At 40.6% G+C, this 17,856-nt stretch overlaps 1 protein-coding gene across 3 annotated transcripts in view; it reads left to right on the top strand.

The window, feature by feature from the left end:
* The window catches only part of MED27 (mediator complex subunit 27), a 148,327-nt gene that overhangs the window by 109,073 nt on the left and 21,398 nt on the right, over nucleotides 1–17,856 (top strand). For 2 of the 3 annotated variants that reach the window (XM_025211303.1, XM_006029815.3), the window contains one exon: nucleotides 11,090–11,197. In XM_025211303.1, coding sequence (XP_025067088.1) covers nucleotides 11,090–11,197 — 108 coding nt within the window. Of the gene's footprint in view, nucleotides 1–11,089; nucleotides 11,198–12,517; nucleotides 12,568–17,856 lie in introns of all 3 variants that reach the window. The other variant, XR_003095525.1, reaches the window with a different exon arrangement.

Here is a 17,856-nt window from a genome sequence, read left to right on the forward strand (position 1 = left end):
TAGGCAACTGCTTCAGAAAGTTATGAACGAATGGTTTTTCAGCCTTAACTAGTGCATGTGGGACTACTGCAATCCACAACTCATTCGGCATCCCAAAAGCGATGGTTCTTACTTGAAAGGTGTTTGCTGGTAAACAAAGATCAGAGCAGTGGGCTTGCTCTTCCCTTCTAGCATCCTTCATAGGAAGTTTGGCTCTCCCTGTACAGGTTGCATCTTTCCAAAGAAGCTGCAACCAGGAACAAAAAGAAAAACTAAACCATTCCCAAGAGCATAAAGATTGTTTCTGAAAGCTTCTACATGCAGTCCTGTGTGGCTGCTGCTTTCTGCAGACAGTAGAAATTTTCAGTGTGTTAGATGTATGCACAGCAATTGTGTCTCCTTAGTCTGGACTTTTACACTGCATAGACCAAATGCATAAATAATAGAAACCTTTCAGAGCCACGTGAAATCCTCAACCGATTTTAAAAGCAGTTCATCATGGCTTTTCAGTGTGCTGTTTTAATCCCAATCTACGCTATTGATTTTTTCAATTAATCTTTTAATCGCATCTGTGCATGAAAGAAGATAAACATCCCGTTTATATCAGCTTTAATAAAAGTGGCATGCAAAATTAATTTGCTGTAGCAGCAGAATGAGCAAAAGAATCCTTAAGGTTTTTCTTTGATTTTGTTGTTCAAGTTCCAGGAGTTGCATGAAGTATTTGCATTGGGACAGCAAACATAAACTTCCCCTAGTACAGTAAGAACACAAGGTGCCTTAATTAATCAAATGCTTTGGTCTTTTTATTCCTTTGACTGGTTAACCTGCTGGGACCCGGGATATACAACACTGTCTCTAATGACATCTTTTGATAGTGTGGTTGTTTTAGTCCATGTACTTACCATTGTCAAAATTCAGAAGATTATTCAGCATGAGATTTTTAATAGTATCTATATAGTAGCACTTTTATATTCAGGCATTACAAAGGGCTTATTTTACAGATGGGGTGCAGAGAAGCTATGACTTGTCCATAGTTGTGCAACAGATTATTATTGCTAGAGTCAGAAATAGAGCTTGGCTTCCATGAGACTTCCAGAGACTACTTTCTAGTGTTGTAAATGTATATAAAAAGAGCACTACAATATGGATAAGCCCTGGGGAAAGTGTGTTTAAAAATACTGGAAGATTTTTAATTTGTTGTTTCGGAAGCATGGTTTTGTATAACTAAATTCTAATTTTGGAAGGTGTTTTCTGCCAAAACAAAGTTCATTTCAGCCACCATGTTTTTCTTTTCTTTTTTTCCCACATTGTGTTATCAACAACCTTTTTTTATTATAAATTAACTGTATACATTTACAGAGTTAGCTAGAATTTACCTACTCTTTCCCACTTTCATTCTTTATGCTCAGGAAGGAGGCAGATTTGTATATAGCTTCCATTTATTCTCATTAAAATCAGATGAATTTGCATTTCAATTTTTAAATCTTGTTCCAGGCATTTTAAGCAGCCTGATTGTATGGAAGTGGGTCGTATTAATTGCAAATGGGCTAGACATCTGTTCACTAAGATGGAATAATTTTTTCAGTCCAGTTTTCGGTTTTATATGTAGTATACGTAGCATGGGTTCTTTAGTAAAGATTGATGCTGCTTTCTATTGAGAGCCAAGATATTGTGGTTTTATTATTTGACAGAAAAAGCCATTGACTGAATTTTTTCTATAGACTCTAATCCTCAGATCATTTAAGCATTCATTTTTCCTGTAGTATATTTATCTGCTAAGTTGCACTCAATTGGTTATGTCATCCTTGACTGGAACGGTTTTAATACTGGTTGCTTTTTCATTTTACAAATAATCCCTTTTCTCTAAAGTGCTAATCAAAGTAAGTGTTCTCCTTTAAAAATCTAGTAGTTGCTTTAGATCGGTGATTCTCAACCCGAGTGTCATGGCACTCTAGGAGCCTGTCCTTTCAAGGGTGCTGTGGGGTGCTACGCAATGTTAGCACTGTTAGGTATGGTATGCAAAAATGTTAAACAGATGCACCTCGAAATTTCAGATAGGAATCCATAGCGTCAAAAACGTTCCGATCTGCTGTGGTCGTCTTGAGTTCTTTGCAACGGAAGAATTGTTCTATTTTTCTGTAATCAAAAAACAAGTCGGCACTAAGTGCTGGCATTTTCCAAGGCGTTTCTCAAGTCTGAGAGGTTCCTCCAGTCTAAAATGGTTGAGAACCACTCTTTAACATTTCATCATTATTTGTGTATTCCTTCATCTCTTGTTATAAATCAAAATTAGCAAGTTTTATTGGATGGCTGTTGTAAATACCTCTTGTACTTACATTATACTTGCATGGTCTCTAAGCAACCAATTTAATGACCAGATGTCTTTACGAGGGCAGTGTTTAATCACTAGGTGTTTGATATCTTGGAGACTGGGCGATTTCCATTGTTAATCTGGGTGACTGGAGCAGAGGGTGTTTTGCTAGGTTTAGACCTAGAAGGGCCAATCTCAAACCCTTTTTTCTCTTGAACACCATGTCATGACTGCCCTGACTGCTGCTGGTTCTTGACAGTCGTCTTAGGATAGGAGCCACGAGTTGAGAGAGGAAGTTGAATTATATGTTGTAGTTGGGGAAGAACTGGTGTGGAGCCAGCAAAGTTTACAAGCAGATATGTTGGGCCGAACAAAAGGAGTGTGTTGCTGCTTTTTGGAAAGATTTGATAAGATGAAGAGGTGCCTCTTGATAAAGGGGGATGAAATGGAGCGGAGATTGGTGATGGCGGACTGGAGATGAGTACACTCTCCTTCAGTTCCTTTCGAACTGGATTTATCCATAGAGAGGGCCACAAATCCATCTCAGCACACATCAGTAGAGCTTGTTGTCTGTTGATATAAATTAGATATCCTTATCCTTTGTAACGTTACTAGAAAATTATAGTTTAGAATAAAAAAAAGTCTAGGAAATCATTAAGTCTTTAGTAGCGAATTAATCTTCCATTGGACTCAGATAATTATACCATAAATGTAACTGGCCCACTGGCAAAATCTGTCTTCTAACCTTTTAGCAATATTGTTTGCCAGTTTGTTCTCCTTATTAACGGAATATGCCTTGTTATCGAGGGAAAAGATCACCAGCTCATCCTTAATATGGGGAAATCATTTAAAGTCCTTAATTTATGTTGACTTTTTAACGTGCACTATTGCAATTAGGTTAGATTAATGAAAGGTAAATTCCAGCCCCCATGTAAGAAAAAAATCCTTGTAAAGCACCTAATTAGCATGTTTGTTTGTTTAGCCTCTAATGGCTTAATTGCATCCTATCTTGCTATTTACAAATAGGCATCATTAAAGAATAATGAGCACGTAGAAGAAAGCGCAGCATTCATACCAGCAGCAGATGAGAGAGAGAGGGGGAGAAGTGGAGGGAGAAAGCGACTAGTTGAACGCCTCTTCCTTTCTACTACTTTTATTTTTAATGCACATGTGTTATGATTTTCCGTTGTTCTGCTGATTAGTAAGATGCAACTGATAAAAAGTCTAGGTCTGGCTATTTTGCAAGGGGCAGGTGGCTGGCCTTTTGCTGGCAAGTGTACCCGAATTGGTTATGCTTTTAATTTGCTGATGCATTACTCTCTCATGAAGTGAACAAAAGCACACACATGCACATATAAATTCACACTCCTTTTGACATTAGCCACAAGGTCTCCGAGTTAACTGAACATAATGTTTTTTGCCAGTTTAGCTCTGCATTGCAGAGCATCTGCATTTCAAATCGGGTGAGAATTCCCTGGGACTCTGAGAGGAAATATGGAGCTTTGGGAATTTTCCTGCAGAGTATTGGAGCTTGCTGCCTTTAGCAACCTCTCTCTTTATATAAAATGCAAAATAACACTAAGAAAGGATGTTTATTGCACCATTCAGCTAGTGTCTTTCAGAGCCCACCAGTTTGGCATAACCTTCAGCAGAGAGGCAAGGTTAGAAGGGAAATTCAAAGAAATTTTCTCCAAACAGAATTTAAACCGTTTACTTAAGTGTTAAACCAGTGGGCACATCTTCATAGGCAGTTACGGTGCCTGAATAAACTGTGGAGCTTATTGCTTTGGAGTTAATTGCTCCTGGGTGTGCCGTTTGAACATGTGCCTGGGAGCAGTTAACTCCGGTGCAGAGCATGGAGCCTGAGCAGAGCAGCCCCGGCTGGCAGGGGGCCCTGGGGGTCAGCCTGGAAACCCGGGGCTGCTCCCTCCAGCTCATTGTGCTGCAGAGGCGCTGCCTGGGGCACGAGGGAACTTCAGCATGGGGCTAGCTGGCAAGCAGCCCCCACATTAAAGCACCCTCATGCCCTAGCCAGCTGGGACAGTGTCTACATGTGCACTGCTCCAGATTTTTTTTTTTTAACTTTGCAGCAGGATAGTGCTTGTATTGACAAGTACTATCCTGCTGCAGAGTAAATTAGTTTACTCCAGCTCAATAGGGGCACGCATGTAGACGCTGAGACATTTACTGCGCAGCTAATTACTCAACTGCACAGGAAATGTCTTGTGTAGATGCATCCAGTTTGGAGAGGAGCTAACGCTGTATTCATTTTCTTTTCTAACAGTGAGAATCTTTTATAATCTTATAGGAGTCTTAAAAAAACAAAACCCAACAGATTCAGATTACCTTCTGTATATGTCCCCCATTCTTTGCATGAAATGTTCATCATGTGCACTTGGAGAGTTCTGTTGGTGGTAGGTAAAACATTGTTAAATCTAGGATTTTACCAGAGGATTTTTATTTTACACATCTTTTTCCATAAAGCTCACAAGAGTGTTGCAGTTTTCAGTGAATTTTGTGTTCTTAGGACGACCACCTTCTCTGGGAGCTGCCTGTGACACTAAGCAAGGGCATTATGAATATCCCAACTGGCAGATTTGCTCTGTAGTACTTAGAAGCAAGTTAAAACAGCATTGTTAGTAGACACAAACCGAAACAAGGAGCCGCATGAGTGTTTAACTTGCAACTGTTCCATTTTCAGCTCTCAGAACTATGAGGCATATTTTTCCATTCATATTAATTGAATTTTAAAGTGACCTTGTACATGTATTGATTTGAATTAAAATTTTCTACATCAAGGGCAAGTTGGCACATATCCTACAGGCAAAATATTAAAAAGCCAAGTGCTGTCTAACGGTATCGACAGATGAAGTTGAAATTTAATGGGAAAAGTTGACTTTAAGAAAGCAACATTTTTTCCCTTTTAATGCAATGGAATGGTAGCTGTTCTGCGCAGGGAAGTCATCCTGTTTGATTGTTATCTGCGGAGGTCAGAGGCCACATTTAATGTTCATTAAAGAGGGATTGGCAAAGTGGAGCTTGACCTCCAGGGGAAGAGACTTGCACTGCTGGTGCTCCAAGTAGTACTATCAAATTACTCCCTCTGTTAGAGCTGATAGTGTTTTATTCCTCTGCATCGGGTGATCTGTTGGACCACAACTGAAGTCTGCCATATAGTGACCCTTTGGGCTAGACATGATAACTTTTAAGCTGTTGGAAATCAGGAGATGGGAGTATGCGGAATGGGGACTGAGCTCTTCTAGTCTTGGAAGAGCCAGTGACACTGGAATGAAAAGTCTCTATGTGCTTAGATGTAGGAAAGCAATTTTGGTTCATTTTATAAGAGTTTTCTATGTATTCATTTTATTTCTTTTTCTGAATTTTCACAATTATTTTCATGGTAACTAATGCACTTGGTAGACGGGCACAATAGTACTCTTAATACAATTTAAAAACTCCAGGCTGGTGACATATCCAAGAGGCATGATGGTGATTTTAAAGGTTTTATCTGCAGTTTTTTTTAGAATGCCTTGCACCGCTCAATCATGGCTTATTTTACTTGTGAGAAGGATAACAGCTCCAATCTCATACCATTACAACATATCACATTGCAGAGTATTGCCTGTCTAAAGTGCATGTGATTGATAAGAGCCGTTGTGATTTGTTTAGATATAAGATTGTGTGTAGATGTCTGTGTGTCTTTGTGTGAAGAAAATATGCGATTAGCCTCCTAGAAACATCCCTTGCAAAAATGAACTTTTATGCAGTCTTTTCATTGCATAGCTTCTCACTGTTGACAAAATAAAGTTTCACATATAATATTAAAGCAGTCAGGTTGACTCTTACTTTTTAATGGATTATTTATAAAACTTAAGAGTTTCCACAAAAGGCAACTTTTACTAATACCTATCCAAATAAACTTAAATTCACAATTCATTTGCCTAGAGAAACTCTCTTTTAACGTCTTCAATATCTACTCAGTGTTTTTAGAAAATCAAAATATGTCAATGATTTTTAGGCAAATAATATAAATGCAAAGTAGCATGCATGTTGGGAGTCTCCGGGATTATTTAATGATTATTTAATGAAGTCCTTTAATATGATTGCCTACTGTAATAGTAAACGAAAATAAAAGCTGCCATTTATTATTTTGTAAACAAGACAAATAAAAAATAGGCTTGTGATCTTTCCAATTTATCCACAGTCTTTAATATTTTGATTTTAAAAATTACAGTGCATTTGTTTATGGGTTTTCTTAATGTATTAGGTTTAAATATTTTACTGCACACTTGGCAGCATGATATTGGTTTCCTTTATTCCCATAGTGGAAACACATTTTCTGGAGCCAGATTGAGATTCTGAACTGCATAAGCCTGTGGAGACTGATGGTATTAAAAGGTGGCATTCTTGATATTTATTCACGGAAGAGGAAGGAGTATTGCATTTAGTTCTTGGCATCTTGTTACCACAAAGATATTAACAAGCTGGAGGGAGTTCAGAGAAGAGCAACAAAAATGATCAGGGATTAAAGGGTTTGATTTAGAAGAGTATTAAAAGCTAAATATGTAATGGCTATGCAAAGTAGTGTGAGTAATAGAGAAAGGAACAAAAATCTACAAGTAAATTTAAAGGACGTGCATCAAGGGTAAGATTTTACACTGTACCATTAATAGACCTAAAGCAATTGAGGGTGTTGTGAAGTGATAGCAGCTTTAAGCTGCTGTTTTGCCTGCCCGATTCTGAATTGCCCAGCCCCACAGATTTCTTCCATGTCACACGTAAAAGAGATCAGTAGCAGAGTACACATGGCAACTTAGGTCATTGTACAGTGGTCATCATACACTTTCCCTTCATCTGCGTGAACTCAAGGGAAGTAACTCAACTGTAGATGAATTGACTACAATAAAGAAGTTAAGGTAAGCTCTTCTGGTTGATCACAGTCACCAGTGCTGTGTTGAATCTTCGTTCTTTTTTACAGTAGATACGAATCTACCTATGGTAGCAAGCTTATAATATGCCACCTCTGTCCTTCCATGCTTTCTGATGCCCTCTTATCTCTCTTACCCTCTTAGAGATGTTTTGAGTTGGCTGCATTTCTTAGTATACAAGATGTAATCAAACCTGACTCTTCACAGTATGGACTAGATGGGGGCTGCTAAGCCCTGGGTCACATTTGAGCTGCTAAGCCATATATATTAATAGGCACATACATGACAGTACTTGCCAGACTTGCAGTCCTGCAGCTGTGGCTCACATTAGTCTATGTCCTGCTGAGAGACTAAGTGAATGAAAATGTCATAGCGCAACCTCAAGTCTTCACAGAATAGAAGTAGTGGCTGGAATCCAAAAATGTAGGTTGAAGGATACCATTTTCATTTCCTTCCTGGACTATGATTTTAATGCCAGTTATATCAGGACAGGTTGGGGTGGGGGGCTACTTGGACTGCCTGCAAGATCCAAGGGACTTGTTCCCAGACTCAATTTAATTTTTTTTTGGTGTTTGAAGCTGTTAGGCCTTCTGATGCGTTCTCCAAAAACCTACTGGGCAGAGCCTGAGGAACAGCTTGTCTGTGATGTACTACACAAACAAATGGGGAGATATATACTCATCCCACATTTCTCTGGAAGTGATTAAGTTGTGGACATCATGTCACTCATGTAGAATAAGCTCAATGGCTGTTCACCTCCTGGAGTTTGCAACAATCTTGTGGACTCGGTTTGTGATGGCAACGGTGATAGCTGCCAGTGTACATCACAGAGCTGATGCCCTTCAGTGATAGACCTGTTCACCACCAGTAGCAGCACTGAGTGCCAGGAGTTTTATTCCAGAGGGGATGTGAACATAGGATTGTTATCAGATGCTCTTCTTCTTTACACACAATCACCTGATCCTCATGGGAATGGTCGAGATCGAACGAAAAAAACCTATGATTGTTCTCAACTGTTAACTGGTTGAGGCACTTTCATAACAGGCGTGCTACACATTTGCTAATCAGCCACCTATTTAACTCCCATTCCTCTTGGAGCTTGATTCATAGCACCACAGCCAGGTTCACCACCTAGATTGGTGGTTCTCAACCATTTTAGGCTCCAGGCTCCCCTTCTTAACGTCTCTGAATTTGGCGGCACTCTAGTTGAGAACCACTGTTCAAAGTTTCCGCTTCCCTGCTTTATCTCCAGGCTGCTGCAATGGTGCCCTGAGGTGGAACTGTCCTGCATACCTGTTTCCAGGAGTATGCGTACCTGGAAGCTTGCAAAGAAGAATTTTTCCAACTATTTGAGTTGGTCTAATAAAAGATATCAGGTTTATCCCAAGAATCTTGTCTGTCTATGTCCTTAGACCAATATGGTTACAACCTATACCCCTGTTTCCAGGAGACACTTTTGTAGTCGGAGCAGGAAGCAGCTACAAGTAGGAGTAACTGGCTTTTTGGGCACCTCTTGGAAACAGAGGTGAACAGGGCAGTTCGACCTGACTGCAGTGGTGACAGCATCAGCTCTGGCTCCATGTATCGTTGATAGGGTCTCAAGGCACCCCATTTGAGACCTACTGATGAAATTCCAGCCTCACTGCACCTAAGAGCCATGCTTTCAGCTGTTTCAGTACCATGGAGAGAACCCAACACATCAAGAAATCCTTATGGGGCAGGAAGACAGCAAGTTCCCAATATGGACAGTCCAACCCAGTGCAGGGAGCAGTGCTGAAGGTCCTTATCTCTTATTACACTTTCCTTCAGCAGGTTTTGAAGTCTGCTTTACAGCAGTTTCCTCTAGTCATTCCACTGTGCAGTTGTGCTTGAGATGTTCTTACATCACTGCCTCAGATTTTCACAGTGGGCTATTGCACATTTACATGCAAGTTAGAGACCCTGCTTCTCTTTGGGACCTCAGTATAGTCCTCCAAAGGTTCAGGGCTCTGACCCTGAAGAGGGTCTTTCTAGGTGACCTTGTTTCAAGCAGAAGAATGTGTTTGGGTCAGGCATTTGTGACTGATCTTCCCCCAGCAGCGTTCTGTAGAGTAAGGAGAGTGGGGAGAAATAACCCACAACACACTTACAGGCTTGGCAGTGCTGTGCTTGCTAGCAACACAACTGAACGAGACCTGGGTGTCACGATTGACAACAAAATGAACGTGAGCCACCAATGCGATGCCGTAGCTGGCAGAGCTAACCAAACGCTAGCATTCGTTCACCAAGGCATCTTGAGCAAGGCAAAGGATGTCATCCTCCCACTTTACTCGGCCTTGGTGAGACTGCAGCTGGAGTACTGTGTCCGCACTTCAAGAAGGATGTGGAGAAGCTTGATACAAGTCCAGAGGAGGGCCACACGCATGATTAGAGGTCTGGAGACCAAGACGTATGAGGAGAGGCTGAGGGACTTGGGACTGTTCAGCCTGGAGAAGAAAAGACTCGGGGGGGGGGGGGGGGGGTCGGGGGGGGGGGGTTCTTGGATGCAGCCTATAAGTATATCAGGGGCGTACATCCGGGTTTGGGGGAGCATCTATTCACCAAGGGCCCCCAGGGAAGGACAAGAAATAATAGGCACAAGCTGACTGAAGATGGCTTCAGGCTAGACATAAGGAAAAACTTCTTTACAAGCCAAGCACTGAGGGTCTGGAGCAGGCTTCCCCCAGAAGTGGTACAGTCACCCACCCTGGCAATCTTCAGAAAACCTCTTGATACCCATTTGCTGGGATCACCTGACCCCAGCAGTCTTTCCTGCCCACGTGGAGGGGCCTGGACCCCATGATCTGTAAGGTCCCTTCCAGCCCCTAACATCTGTGAAATTGTCTGCTGAGGTTTGCAGTAGAAGCACAGTCCCTCTAGTATGCTTTAATCGTGACTGGACAAAATGCTGGAAAATATAATAGAAAGCTGTCCTCCACTTGCAGGGAGATGGATTTAAATAAACCAACAGGTGTTTTCCAGTTCTGACTTCTGTGGTTTTTTATGGTGGAGGGAAAACTCTGTAAGGCTGTATTTGTAACAAAGCACAAAGACAAAAATCCATGTTAGACATGCATCTTGTTAACAATCTTGAAATGCAAATTAATCTTGGAAATGCAAATTGATTTTTATATTAAAATGCCTTCTTAATTGTATTTTGTCAATAATATAATTTAGGATTATTTTTGTTTCTATACTCAGCCAGCCTCTGCCTGTTTCCCTTGATGCCAGTTTTACTCTCTTCACTTTGACCCCTTACAAGAGTAAATGAGAAACCATTGAAAATACTACTTTACTCTGTTTTGTAACTCCAGCTTCTTCCCACTGTAACTTCTTCCCCTTTTTTGAACAGCTTTCAGGCTTTACATTTTTATTAGTGTGAAAATGTTTTGCTTCACACCCATAACGTGTATTTCAAGGGCAGTGTGAGCAAAGTCTAATTGCTTTTTTTTTTTTCCCCAAAGTATTTTTCTAAGAATGCAGTAATGTTGAAGGCATAAGGCATGGAAAAATATGTTGAAAATAATAACATTTGCTCATTATTTTTGACATATCATTGAATTGTTTTGTTAAGGTAAGTGGGAGAGAGTTGCTTGACAGTGCCCTGTCTGCACTAGTGAATGTCATGAATTCATACATTTTTTAGTCACAAATGAATGACACTGTTTATTCCATGTCTTTTAATCTGCCTCTTCCTCACACACACACAGTCTTTTAGATGTTTATTTTAGTCTTTCAGAAAAGTGTTGCAAACTGAAATTTTAACAACATAAGCTGTTAACTCCATGACCTTGTGAATGCCAACATCACCAGCTCTCTTTCAATTTTGGTTTTGTTATCCTATAATTGACAGGTTACCCTAGGAAAAGTGCTAAAAGTGATTGTGGTGATGCGGAGTCTCTTCATTGACCGGACAATAGTAAAGGGATATAATGAAAACGTCTACACCGAAGATGGCAAGGTACGTTCTTCTCATTTCCAGCAGTTTAAAATTTATGCTTCTGTGATGTCTTTTTTTTTTTTTTAAGCATGTCAAAAAAAAGAAGAATCCCATCACAGGTGTGTGTGCTAACATGAAGCCATCCCAAGTATCTGTGCTGATGTTGTGTAAGGACTTGTAGTAGAAATGATATCTTTTATTAGATCAACAAGGTTTTTGCAAGAATAATCTTTAATTGCAAGCTTTTGGGCACAAACACCCTTCATCAGACATTGGAGAAAAGATTGTAAAAGTTCTCCTGGGTAGGAATGCAAGTTCATATCTCATAGGATTTCACAGAGGAGTCGATAGATGGAAAACTCCTCCGGGCAGTCAGTTCATAGCTGGTATGAAGCCTCCCACCTCCTGTGAGGTTCTGTGATGATGCAAATGACCTTGAAACAAAGGCAGGAGCAGGATCTTGGGTTTCAGGTGGCCACAGTTGCTTCCTGCTTGGGAAAATACGAGGATTTCGTTTAAAAAATGAAAGCATTTAATTTTTGATGAAACGTGTAAAGCATTTCACTTTAAATTTAACACACTTTGCTCAGAATTTTCATACCTAAACGTCTGATTTTTCTCTAAGCCTTGATGCCCCTGCTTGAATTTCTAATTTATCACCTTAGACCCCAGTTGCCTCATTAATAGTGTCTACTGAGGGAATATTTTTGTCAGTGTACCAGCTCATCAATAGCCCAGGGTTCAGCATTTCTCTTTTTTGAGAACCACTGGGAAATCTTGGGCTAGTTTTTGCACTCAACTTGATAAGCTCAGCAATGAAATCATTGGTCGTCCTCAGTAAGTTGTTTGTTGGAAATAGTGCGTCTTGAACAGCAGCTATTAAAGGAAGGGTAACCTGTTTCCATGAGTGATTTGCTTTATGAAGAATTCACCCTGCTTGAACCCCCTAATTTCTTTTGACTGCATACACTCCATATGGCTCTCTGTAGAGCATCAGAAGATGGTAATGGGACCTGACAGCCTTCAGCTCAGTTGGTTTCTCTCCTCCGAGTGGAATGGGCTCTCTTGTTGAGATACCCGCTAGGACTCGCTCTTTGCCAGTAACAAGTACTAAGCACCTTTGCCTTTCACATTTTCTCTGGAGCTTTCTCTTCTTATTATGAATCCTATTAAAATACAAAGTTCATTATATGTAGATGAGTACTCAGCACCCATAGGCCATGTTATAATGAGGAGATGGGGTTTTTTTATTTCAAAAGAGATAACTGTTTTAACATACAGCAGCACGTTACGAACTGACCCTAGGTTCAGTAGCTCTGAGTTTGATCCTCTTTTCCACAGAAGAGGTTAGGAGCTGATTTACTGAAGAGAAGTACAACTTCATTTTCCAGGTGAGAAATTTTCCCTCTGGGGGAAACAAAAAGATGGAAATAGAAAAACAAGAATTGCCTGGTATTTTTTTAAAACCTGCCTGCTTAATAATGCAAATCAGATGTAACTACACATGTGGAACAAAAATGTCTCTATTATACACCATGGAGCAAGAGAGAGATTCTGAATGTTACTGAAAAAAACCTGACTTCTTGAGCTTCAAAAGTTTGTCTTGCAAAGAAAAATGATACTCTTACTCTCCTTAAAGCACTGATAGAGCTTGATGATGAGTTCTTATATCATGTGGCACTCAGGTGTGTGGTATATTTTGTCTGAAGCTCCCTTGAAATATAGTAATACCCCATTTAGTTAAAAACAAACTGATAAAGGTTATTCATGAAACAGGGGGCCCAGCGTTGGGCGGTTGGTTAGGTCAGTGTTAAGTCTCAAGAGTAGTATATCATGTTAACTCCCAGGCTCTGTAAAGTCCTGCAGTGAAGAGGCTGAGTGGATCACCCAAAGAACCTCATCTGAGTGGATCCGTGTCATTTGCATGGTGATGTACATACTGTTCCAGTGGGCCACCCCAGATCTTTATCAATCTTAGACTCAGGTCCAAATTTTATTGCAGGTATAAAGAGACACAACTCCATCACATTTTATCCACTTAAATCAGGACTAGGTTTGGTGCGAAGCGGAGAATAAATATGTAGCTTGTTATCTGAGCCAACTGGAATGTAGATCGACAAACAGGGGGCTCCTTGTTGTTCCCTAATTAACTACATTGGTAATTGGTGAGGAAGAGTGGGGTTGTAGTCTTGCAATGATTCACTTTACTTATTGGGCCTGCTGGGAACGAGTGATTATAGTCAATTGCTATCACAGTCGATTCCAATTCCTTTTCAGCAGACACTTTGGATAAAGCACTTGAGTGAGGTTTTGCAGTGCTACTCAAGCTTTTCAATTCCCAGCCTGAGCTGAGAAAAGCAGCATTTGGAAGAGACGCAGAGGAACAGAAGCGAAAGGAAAAGCTTATAAAGAGTTCAGATAACAACATGTTTTTTGCATAAAAGACAGAGAAAGAGAGTTGTTAACGTTCAGGATCTCACTGGGCATTTGGGAGATATTGTCCTAATGAGCAGGTTACTTCATAATTGTCTGTTTTAGAATTAATGTATATTGCTAGGATGCATATGATATTCACAGTCAGAAGCAAAAACTCTCAACTAAGTGGTTTTAGGTGGTGTAGCAGGTCCTGCGCTTCTGTCTTTATCATAAGCTGAATAGAGAGGGAAGTTTGAACTTGGACAAATTGCTTTATAGACAGTATTCACTTAATCCTGCTAGTGCTTTTGGGAGGCAGATCCAATAACCATTGAAAGTAAAATGTGGAAAGGAAGCGTCTCGGAGGAAATAGAGTAGGAAGGGAATTTCTGACTGATGAGGCAACTCAGATAAGACTAGCCCCCTAACAAGAATATGCCAAGCAAGGAAAAGGATGTCGGAATTGGAGGATTATATGTGAAGGTGGATTTGGTAGTTGATAGAGGGAGAGAATGGAGTGGGAGAGACTTGTAGGTAGAATAGGGGCATAGCCAACTTCTGTGTGGTTTTGGTTTTTAAAAGGAAAACGGTGTCAGGGTCCTCTGGGCTGCAGATGTGAACAAAACAAAAATAGAGATTTGTGGGGAGTGGTATACATGTTAGTACTCTAAAAACCGGGGGCCAGGCACGGCTGGGATTACAGATGCAGTTAGTGTGGTGGTCTCTCCTGGACATTGCTAAACCATTTATTTGGCATTATTTTGAAGTCTGGCATTTGCACAAGAAAACGGAGGTCAGCATAGTCAGGTTTTTAGAGATTGTTATGGAAGTACATTGGCAGAGTTGCGAGAGCTTCCGAAGAATTGGCCTCTACCGCAGCTAGTCCATTTTTATATGGACAAGAAGAAGTGATACCCGATTTAAAATGAAGACGAAAAAATAGATGAAGCTGATGGTCATAACCTTGCATGGGTTGAAACTGTTTTATTTCTGTTTTGGTTTTTTAAGATTCCTCCATTCTGGCCAAAAATTAAGAATGGGTAGATTTCTGAAAAGTGCAGGGGAAGTTTAATACAAGTTTGATTGTACTTATATTATGAATTATTCACAAGACCTGCAGAACATGCCTTTGCCAGGTTGCCCGACTATACAACTCAATTCCTTTTTGGTGACATTGTTTTTCAAAAGGAAAATAAAAAAAATAAGTGAGATCTGGCAGCCTTTGCCATACAGTAGATTCTATATTCTGATTATTCTGCAGTTTCCACAGCTCGCTTTGCTGGCCCATTGCATCCACCACATACTGAGGCATTTTAATTAGCTTTAGCTATAGTGATGGCATTGTGCCACCCCTAATTTCAAACTTGGACATACTTATTCTGCACTGGAGTCCAAACATGGAAAGCAATTATTACTAGTGCCACTCAGATTTCTGAGCAAATAAATCCATGCAGCTCATCCTTGCAGGGCAGGTTTTTCATAAACTAAGCCATTAGTAGCCTAATTCTGCTAATAAACACAAGACTGCATTGAGATTTGCTTGGCATGATGACACACCACTTTTCTGTAAGTACAGGAACTAACAAGACCCATGACATGGCACATTTGCCGTGGGGGCTTAACATCCCTACCTGGCCAAATTCATAATTTTGCATCTGTTAGCCCTAACTAAAGAAACATAAATGTCTCAGTTGAATTACCATGTTAAGAAACTTGGGTTATGTTAATGCTATGGCTTCATTAATTACCCCATATCAATAAGAAAAGGCAGCTTTTAGCCTCCTAGCGTAAGAGAGGAAAAGAAGTAGTAGTATCAAAGGAAAGCTTCAAAGACAGCCAGAACTGTCTCTCGGGTAATTTCTGATCCCTGCATTCTTTCCACTTCAAAGCTGGATGTGTGTGTGTTTGGGTGAAGGGAGGGGGGGTTGAATCCGATTCCTCTAATAAGTGTTGGCACCAGACCTGTTTGATATTAGATGCAGGGAACATTTTGATTTGTTATCGCCTTTGAAATCGTTCAGACGACCTTCAGAAAATGGCCTCTTGTTACTTATGCCGGGGGTGGGTGGGGAGAGAGGGGCACTGGGAAAAAAAGCCCGAGTTTAATTCACATTCAGAGGATGCCCTGAAATTGTGCTTTCAGCAGTTTTTTAGTTACAAATGTGTGTCTTGATTGAAAGTGAAAAGTTGAGGAATAATAGACCTGTAACAATGCAATCTTTAGTACGCCTTTGTCTTATTCCTCCGTTTTCACGGGGAAGGGTGGGCAGTCATTTAAGATGCCTGCATATGGTTTTTATTTTTAAGCTTGGATAGCATTGGGTCTGTATGACATTTATTACTTTTTCTGCTCTTTAGTCTTTGTGCCAGAGAAATATTCAGAACCTGTTGAGCTCATGATAATGTAGCATCGAACTCAGAGAATTTTATAGTTAAAGATTATTTTTAATCAAAATGAAGAGGATCATATATTTTACTTGCAGAGTGATCACTAGAAATTAACAAAATTATATAACAAGCATACGTTCCAATTATAGCATGTCTATTTGCAGTTAAACACACACCCTTAAATTGGATGAAAGTAGCTAGACCACACATTTTAAATCAAGGTTGTTTGTCTTAATTTGTTGAGGTAGTTTATCAACCAGGCACATTTCTGTTATCAGAAACTCCACTTTCTCCACATCCATACTTCTTCCTGTGCTCCGTACAGGATGCAGCTATGAAGGTCAGCTTCCTTGTGTACGTGCCCTGCTACATTTTGTCATGGACATTCCCTCTATTTCTTTCAGATGAAGTTTCACAACATTATTTTGAAGGGCCTATATGACAACCCATTCCCGTTTCTCTCTTTATACCTCATTTATTCCCCCTACTTTGTCAGTAGTACTAGCCGTAAATGGCCAGTTGTCCGCTGGCCATACAGAGGCTGCCATGCTTGTCTGCATATTATCGTGTTTACCTGAATATAAGACGACCCTGATTATAAGATACCTAGTTCTTAATTCTAAATAAACATAGCTGTAGCAATTTACATATAGTACCCATGGACTTAGTTCATCCAGAATAGATGCACATTGCCTTTTTTGAACTGCTGCAAGTTTTGGCACAGGTACTTGATCAACACACTTTAAAGCAGCACTTTGGCACCTATTTATATTGAATACAAACCATGTACAATATTAGTTCAAAATTGAAACGCTCATGATTTGCTGTGTGATTCACTGGGCTGCACCGCAGCAGTCATCAGCATTTCAAGCTATGGTGACCCCACAGCTCAGCACTGCTCTGTATGTGTGTGTGTGTGTGTGTGTGTGTGTACTCTAGATACTGCCCCCTCCCAAGGAACCATGTGCTAATTAGCCCCCACTCTTGACTTGGAACCAGGTGCTCTTGTCATGAGTCCTAGTAAGCTCCAAAAATGTTTATGCAGATGATGCTCAGAGCAGCCTGGATCAGCCTCACCTCATGGAGGGTGAGGTCACACTAATCATATGCGACAGGCTGAGAGAGGGGGCAACAGAGGAATTGTTGGCGAACTGTTTTGGGCCCTGTTTGGTGATGTTTGCCAGACTTCTAAGGATGATGAAGAAGCAGGAATAATTGGAAATGGGAAAGAAAGGTTTAGCTCAGTTGTGGGGGTGAAAAGGAAGTTGAAATGTGTGCAATACAGTGGCTCACCATGACTTGAAAAAGAGTTGGTACTGAGAAAGACTGCATTTAATGGGCAGTACCATATATCTTATTCAGATGAGCTGCATTAACCTATCTTTGTGGTAGGTTCTGCCCACATAATGAAAATGGGAGACTCCTCCCTAGCTTGTTCCTGTGCCATAAGGCCAAGGGCAAGCAAAACACAGGGGGCAACGAAACCCCAAGCCTCTGGGCTTGGGCCTGCATGTAGGTTGATTGCCAAAGGAATTGGAAGCACCTGAAGGCCCAGGTGGGGTGATGGATACTTGCCCGTAGCAGGGCCACATATGGTTCTTGAATGACTCGCGGCTTTGGAATTGATTTGGCTGATTTGACTTGGGACACACACATTTCTGTTTTTTTTTTTTGTTTTTTTTTTAAAGTAGGTTTATCAAATGTAGCAATTTTGGTGCCAAGGGGAAGATGTTGGCGGGGGCGGGGGGACTGTCTTATATTCGAGTAAATACGGTAAATCCCTTATGCATGAAACCTCATTCATGAAATGGTCCAGAAGAGCACTCTTACCTTCTCCAACTCCAAATTCCTCTTCAAAACCCACTTCTGCTGTCGCA

Source organism: Alligator sinensis, unplaced genomic scaffold, assembly GCF_000455745.1.
Source record: "Alligator sinensis unplaced genomic scaffold, ASM45574v1 scaffold829_1, whole genome shotgun sequence".
Classification (NCBI taxonomy): Eukaryota; Metazoa; Chordata; order Crocodylia; family Alligatoridae; genus Alligator; species Alligator sinensis.